The 7485-nt window shown below is 43.4% G+C and overlaps 1 protein-coding gene across 1 annotated transcript in view; it reads left to right on the top strand.

Moving 5' to 3' along the window:
* Positions 1-240: 240 nt before the first annotated feature.
* Positions 241-7485, top strand: part of DMKN (dermokine) — a 15061-nt gene continuing 7816 nt past the window's right edge. The window contains exons 1-8 of the mRNA XM_066639051.1: positions 241-384; positions 970-1014; positions 2305-2364; positions 2921-2941; positions 3595-3639; positions 4631-4690; positions 5819-5869; positions 7020-7040. Of these exons, the coding sequence (XP_066495148.1) occupies positions 310-384; positions 970-1014; positions 2305-2364; positions 2921-2941; positions 3595-3639; positions 4631-4690; positions 5819-5869; positions 7020-7040 (378 nt within the window). The 5' untranslated portion in view covers positions 241-309. The remainder of the gene's footprint in view (positions 385-969; positions 1015-2304; positions 2365-2920; positions 2942-3594; positions 3640-4630; positions 4691-5818; positions 5870-7019; positions 7041-7485) is intronic.

The following is a 7485-nucleotide window of genomic DNA, read 5'->3' on the forward strand; positions in this document are numbered from 1 at the left end:
GGTTCTTGACTTGAAAACACTCTACTTCAATACAAGCACAGAGCAGAATTGTGACTACAGAGAAGGAGGGAGGGAGGGAGGGAGGGAGGGAGAGGTGAAATGAGGGCCAAAGTCTTGCCCAATGGTTTCAGTGGAAAGAGGGTGTGGATCCCTCAGTATGAAGAAAGAGGCACAAGCAAGAGTTGGTTCATGCTCAGGCTGAGTCATTGGGCTCAGTCTAGTTACCAAGTGGGCACCCGCCACAAAGAGAGCTCTCTGCTTTTCCATAATTCTCAAACCAAACTCAAGGAAGAAAGAAGGAACTCCAGGATGAAGGACCAGGCTGGCGTCGCTTTCCTCCTCATCTGCCTGCTCTTTCTAGTGGACGCCAAATCTGTTCCTTTGGTAAGATGACTGTTATGGGTGGCCAGGTGGTCCCGACGGAGGGGTCAGTGTGTGTGCAGGTGCCTGCTGGTGAAGCAGAAGCTTGGTGGGCGAGAGTATTTCCAGTCTTAAGTCTCTCTTCTCCACACTTCCTGTTATGTTCTATCCCCTTCTTCCTTTTCCAAGACACACCATGATTTGGGGGGGGGAACATCTGGCTCCTCACTTCGAGCTGTCTATGAGTGGACTTGAGGATGGGAGGGGTGCATAGATGATTGAGAGAATGGGGCAAAACCATCAAGAGTTGAAGGTGGGGGAACAGTCAGAGGTGGAGCCCACAATTTCTAAAGTGTTACAGGAGAGGAGAAAGCCTCGGGATTAAAATTTGTTCAAGTGTGCAGCTCAACTTCTCATTGAGCTAATTCTACTCACACCCGCCGAGCCCAATCCTATGCATGTCTACTCAGAAGTAAGTCCCATTATAGTCAGTGGGGCTTACTCCCAGGAAAGTGTGGATAGGATTGTAGCCACAAGCTCCATGCTACAGAGTTCTGTCGGTTTCTCCAAGCCATTCACCTAGCTGAGACTCTTTCTGCTCCCTTTCAGCAATTCTACAACGGTGGAGGAATGGGCATCATCAATGCCAATGGGGTATGTGCCAGAATTGTAATTGATCATTATTTGATCAGTATTGTTTGTTGTTCAAGGGGGGGGGGTTGTTTAAATGAGAAACAAAGTTTCTGTTTTCCTTCTCATTAAGATTTTCCAGGCAACTTTCCAGATTATTACAATTAAGAATCTGGAATCTTTAGTGGGCCTTGATGTTAACAGGGCCTATAAGCTAATCCAGTCTAGGCTTTGGGAAGCTGAATTTTCTTCTCTTTCCACGGATCTTAACCCAGTTTTTTCCCCTCTTTTTTTTGGTCTCTGTCCTTTACCAGGTCAGCTTTCGAAATATTTTGATACCCTAATATATCCTTCCCTTAAAAGGGCTTTTATGCTTGTGCGTTTTAACATTTTTCCTTCCTCGTACCATCTCGGCAGATTTTCTCACACTCCTCGATACAGCAGATTGTGCTCCTTCTGTCACCTCGAGCCGGACACATTGGAGCGCATCCTGATTTATTGCCCAGCGCATTGTCCTCTTCGAAAGTTGTTTTTGGATTCCTTTTTACGACATCCTACTGTTCCATTTATCGATCCCTGTTTCGGTTTCCTAAGTGATAATCAGGCAGATATTACCTTAGCAGTTGCCAGGTTTTTATCCCTAATTATTAAAATATCTTCTATTTCCTAAATTAATTTCTATTTTCCCTTCCATCATGTACATCTTTTCAGTGGTCGATTATTATTTAGTGAGTGTTGTAATTTTATATGCCAATAAAGGTATTATTGTGTGTGTATTACAGTTAAGAATATTTATATATCACTTTTCAACCGAGTAGACCACAAAGCGGTTTACATAGAAATCAATCAATCAGCGGTTCCCTATCCCCAAATGGTTTATACTCTTAAAAAAAAAGTACAGAAGACATCAGCAACAGCCTCTGAAAAAAGACACCCTACTGGGCTGAAGAAGGATAGATCGGTTTTGATAAGGATGCACCCCTCTATTCCCCCAGATTAGTTCCTTCTAGCCATGTTGCAGCACATTGTCCTGATTTTGTATAATTGGGGGGAAGGGCTTTGCATTTGGGCTCATCATCCTATCTCTCTGGTGCTGGCCCTAAGTCTATTTTGCTCATTTACTGACTCTTGCTTAGAGTTCTAGATCTCTCCATGATCTGACTTATTTTGGCTCCCCTCTCCATGTTCTTTCCAGAGGTATATCCCAGGCCCTGATCCAGCTACTGATGTCCCCATCAACTGACACAGACTAGAGATTAGGAATTGGATTCTCCATTCATCACTCTAAATGTCTCCCTTTCTGCTCTATTCCAGGCTATTGGGAACAATAATGGCAACATTGGGGGAGGGGCCAACAGCTTCATCAGCTACGGAGTATGTATCAAATAGTCTTTGGAGCTTTGGGACTGAGCGTTGGCTACCTTCCGTATTGATAAATATCTGTTTAAAATGGTAGCAAAGCTTTCAGCACTCAGTGCTTCCTTTTCATTGGGATTTTCCAGGATAGCTTTCTGTTTCTGAGTCAAAGGCCTTTTCCCTCAGCTGAGATATCAGGTCCCTCTCGTTCTTCTGTAGCAGAGTGTCCTATAATTGTGCAATTGACTGAGAGGCAATAGCGTTCCAGGATGTAGACATTTTAAGAGGGGGAGGTCTGTGCTCCATAGACATTGATGGGCTTGTATTTATAATACAAACCAGAAATGGGTTTGTGTTTAGATCTAGTTCCTGGTATGTTAGAAGCTTCTGGAAAAGTGACTATAGAGATAAGGGTACACAAATATACTTGGGTGGGTGGGGGAATCCAAGAGCTTCTGGGAATGGGAGGGAGTGATGCAGGTTGCGGGGATCCATGAGTAAGTGGGGAAAGAGAAAAAAATGAATGGGGACACCAATTTTTTTTTTTTTTTTTTACTTTTTAAATGTTTTTTAGAGCCCTGGTTGGGATGGAAAGGTAAGTTTTATCACTAAGCAAATATGACAACTGCTTTGACACTGTGTTTGCGACACTTTACCCCACTTTGTTATTGGGTTGTTTGTATTTTTCAAACTATCTTTTTCTGTCTCTTGCATTGAACAATGGTTCTTTGCTCATTATGATTTATCAACCATGGTTTGGCTACCCAGCTTCTTCCCAGAGTTACAACCCAGAAACTATCTCCTATCAGGGACTCACTGGGGTGTTTTGTGTCCCGTTCCGTTCCCGTCATTCTCTTCTTTAATGCTGTTTCTTCTCCTTTCCAAAAGTGGAATAATTTTTCACACCGCATATTTGGTATTCTCAGAAAAAATGGAGTAAGTGGCCAGATTTCCTTTTCGTTTTGATTACTTGCTATAAGTGGCTGGACCTGTAAGACCTCACAGAAACAGTGAAGCCCATGAGATAATTGGCCCCATTATGGTCATCTGATCTTTTCTGACCATCAACTCTTAGGGGTCAGCTTCGACTGCCTATGCAATAAAACACACTCTTGCCCTGTCATATTTGTCCTTTAACAGAAGGCACCAAATGACCAAAGGAAAGGCCCCGTCTTAATAAGAGGGGTTGTGATCCCCCAAAACCCAGTTGCTCAACTAAATAAAACTCTGCTCTATTTTTCCCCCCAGTCATTCCACAACACTGGAGGAATGCACATTATTAACTCTGCCGGAGTAAGTGCCAGAATTCCTTTTAGAATGATCTCTGTTTCCTAGTTTTGTGTTGATGGATTAGAAGTCAGTAGTTTTGCATTTCGGGGAGGGGGTAATTTTGAACAGGGTTGTGTGTGCACGTGTGGGCTGAAACTGGTTGCAATTTGCAATTGGATATAGGGAAAGCAGTACAATTATTAAGAATACAGGTATAACAATTATCAAGGAATTTTTCATCCACTGTTTCAACTCAACGCAATGAGAAGGGCCTTTAATAGGGGGGAAAAAGTTGTTTCACAATAGCCTTGTTAGTGCAGAAAAGGGCAGCTGACAGACAACCCATCAATCACTTTCTCTCCAGATGCTTAGAACAACTTCACTCTCAGGCAAGTGACCCCTCTCTTCCCCCTGAGTGCCTGAAGGAATGCAAGTGATTATCACCCCCCCTTCCCACTGGTGAAGGGAGGGGTTGCTGCCTTGGAGTGAAGTCTCTGTAAACCTTTGGAGAGAGAATGATTGATTCTGCCTGAAGGTCTTCCTGATGCTTTTGTCATGCATTACAAAGGTCAGCAAGGCTGATTTTAAATTGCTGAGCAAAGGGACGTAGTTTTTTAAATGGATTTCCTTTAAAGCGGTTTTTGGTATCCATGTGGGTGCTGAAAATAGAACCCTCTGGAGACAGAGTCTCAGCCTGTATTATTATTTATTAAGAATTTCTATATAGTGTTTTCCAACAAAAAGTAATTTGCAAAGTGGTCATCAGGAGGAAGGTGGTGGCTGTTCCTAAAGTCTTCTTCTATTAGGTCTTGCCCTGGCTCTTTATCGGATTTATCAGCTCCCACCTAGAGTGTTAACCTAATATGATTCCCTTCCACATTCTTTCTGGATGTACATCCCAGACTCTGTTGCAATTACTGCTGCTCACGTCCACTGACATAGGCTAAGAACTAGGAAATGGAATTTGCATGCATTTCCCTATACAATTCTCTTTGTGTTTGTGTGTTTTCCCCAGGGTATAGGAAACAACCATGGCGAGATTGGAGGAGGAGCAAACAGCTACATCTTCTATGGTGTAAGTGCCCACAATTCTTTTGAGATTGATCACGAGCTGACCAAGGTTTTCCAATGTCATGAAAGGGATAAAGAGGGAGAATGGCTTTGTATTTTGGGCTATTTTAACTGGAGAAAGTGTGTGTGGTGTGTGTGTCACAGTTATAATGTGGTTGGTACAAACAGAAGATAGAAAGGGCAGGGCGATAAGTATTGATAAAATATCTTAGACCAGTGGTTCTCACACATTTAGCACCAGGACCCACTTTTTAGAATTAGAATCCGTCAGGACCCACCGGCAGTGATGTCATGAGCAGAAGTGACATCATTGAGCAGGAACATTTGTAACCATCCTAGGCTGCAATCGTACCCACACTTACCCAGGAGTAAGTCCCATTACTCTCACTGTTGAATATACATAGTAGCTTGTTAAAAGTATAAGTCTAACACTTTCCCAAATGCAGTCACATCCCATGGTAGCATCAACTCTAATATATTAAAAATAAAATATTGAAATGAATGGTGACCCACCTAGTGGGTCCTGACCCACAGTTTGAGAAGCACTGTCTTGGACAATAATAGCAGCTAGAACGAGCAACATCAAAGACTAGGTGTGACTCTCCCGTGAGGTATAGTGAAGTGCCATTAAATTATCATTAACAGTATTTATATACTAATTTTCAACAACTACAACAACAACAAAAGTTCACAAAGTAGTTTACAGACAAAATCAAATCATTAAATTGGTAACACTCTTCTCCTGGTTTGGAGAGGAAATGAGCAAGAACTGAAATTACTGGAATTCTGCTTGGAGGCAAAGGAGCTTACATGGGAGGAAATCCCATTGAATTTAATGGGACTTACTTCTAAGGTGACATGGATGGAAGATTTCCCTCACAAAATGAAAGTGGTCATGCTACCCTTCTGCTAGCTTTTTCCCTAAGCTTCCCCCCCCCCCAATTACTGGGTCCTGCCGAGGGTGTTAGTTATCTGCATAACCAATCCAATCAATCCCAATTTCCTCATCCCTGATTTTTTTAGATATACATCCCAGACCCTGAGTTAGCTACTGCTGCTCACACCCACTGATGCACAAAATTAGATTTTTTCATTTGTATCCTTAAATGTGTCTCTTTCTTCTTCTTTGCAGAATACCGGTGGCAAAACCGGAGAGGAATCTGAGGGCTTCATCAAGTTTGGAGTAAGTGCCCAGAGTTTCTGTGTTCTGAGATTGATCCTTAGCTGATTAAGAGCCCAATCCTAGGCATGTCTACTCAGAAGTAAGTCCCATTGCAGTCAATGGGGCTTACTCCCAGGACAGTGTGGATAGGATTGGGATGTAACTTTGTTCTCCTCTCCATAGGGGGTGAAAAATTCTCATCTTAAAATTGCAGCAGCACTTTCAGCAGACAGTCCTTCAATCTCATTGGGATTTTCCATATGATTGCATCTTTTTAAAAAATAAAATAAAGCCTACCCTCCTATCTAAAATTGGAGTCAATCTGTGTCCTACTGAAGCAAATTGGCTTACTTGTGTGGGATTGATGGGGAGGGAATAACTGCAAAATAAGGGATAGATGCATTTGAACAGCCCAATCCTATCCAGCACTGATGCAGTGAGGTCACATGGCCCACGCTTTATCAAGTGATAGCAGGCTGGAGCAGGCTGGAGTATGTCAAGCCAGAGCCTGCCCAATTGGGCTACTTGGATCTGGGCCAGCTAAATCACTGGTGCAAGCCTGAGAAGCCCTGTTTCAGGCGCCCAGGCACTGGAAGGGGAATAAGATTTGGCTGAGTCCTCCTTTGCTGACCCTGCCCTCTTCGGGACCCGAACTGCCCCTTTCCTGTCCTCCCCTGCCCTAAAACACCGCCTCCTCATCTCTGTTCCAACCTGCCCCCCCCTGCACTGCTCAGAGCTGTACTCGCCAGCTCTTAATCCTGCACCAGCTAGACAGCGCACGATTTCCCACCCTATTCATGCACAGATGTGCTTAATGGCATATTTGCAATATGTAGTACTGGCACAGTGGCCCCTGCAGCTGCATAGCATGAGATTAGGGTTGTACCATAGAGGTGATTGGGGGTAGGGATTTTAAATTGGATGGATTTGATTTCACATCTTGTTCATGGGAAGTGCAAACTACAGCTGTAATGAAAGAACTTCAGCCAACAGTGGAAGAAAAAAAGGTTTTATAAAGTGGATTCGTGGGATGATGGAAGATGCAGGGGTTGGTGGGAGAGGGAGGGACCGATGATAAGCAGTGGGTAGTCCAGTGATCAGTCAGTTAGGGAGCTAACAGTATAAAGGGACACCAACATTTTTTCTCTTTTCTTTTTTTCAATGTTTGCAGAATGTCAGCTGGGATGGAATTGTAAGTATATCACCAGGCAAACGTGCCCGATTGTGCGTCTCTGGCCTTGGAACAGTCAAAATCCCCCAAACAGACTCTTTGGACATAGAGTCAGTGCTTGTGGTTGGGAAACCACCTTTGGTTTTTCTTCTGGGTTGGAAAGATTGCCTTGAAATAGCAACCTAACATTCAACAAATCGGACCTGACAATTTGGGATCTGTGGGGAGTTGTTAGTAATTAAGTGAAGAAGGTCTTATGTGGACCTTTGGGGGTCTCCTGTTGAAACCTTAGCAAATGTTCCAGTTGATTGAATGTTCTCCTCCCTGTGGCATGAGTTGATAATGGGTTCGGGTCAATGGGCAGCATCAAAGGGAATGGTATTTTACAGAGAACCAATAAAAAGACTGGTCCCTTTCCCAAGGAATTGTGGGAAAACAGTGTCTTTCCCCTTACCATGGGACTAGT

Source organism: Tiliqua scincoides, chromosome 10 (assembly GCF_035046505.1).
Source record: "Tiliqua scincoides isolate rTilSci1 chromosome 10, rTilSci1.hap2, whole genome shotgun sequence".
NCBI lineage: Eukaryota > Metazoa > Chordata > Lepidosauria > Squamata > Scincidae > Tiliqua > Tiliqua scincoides.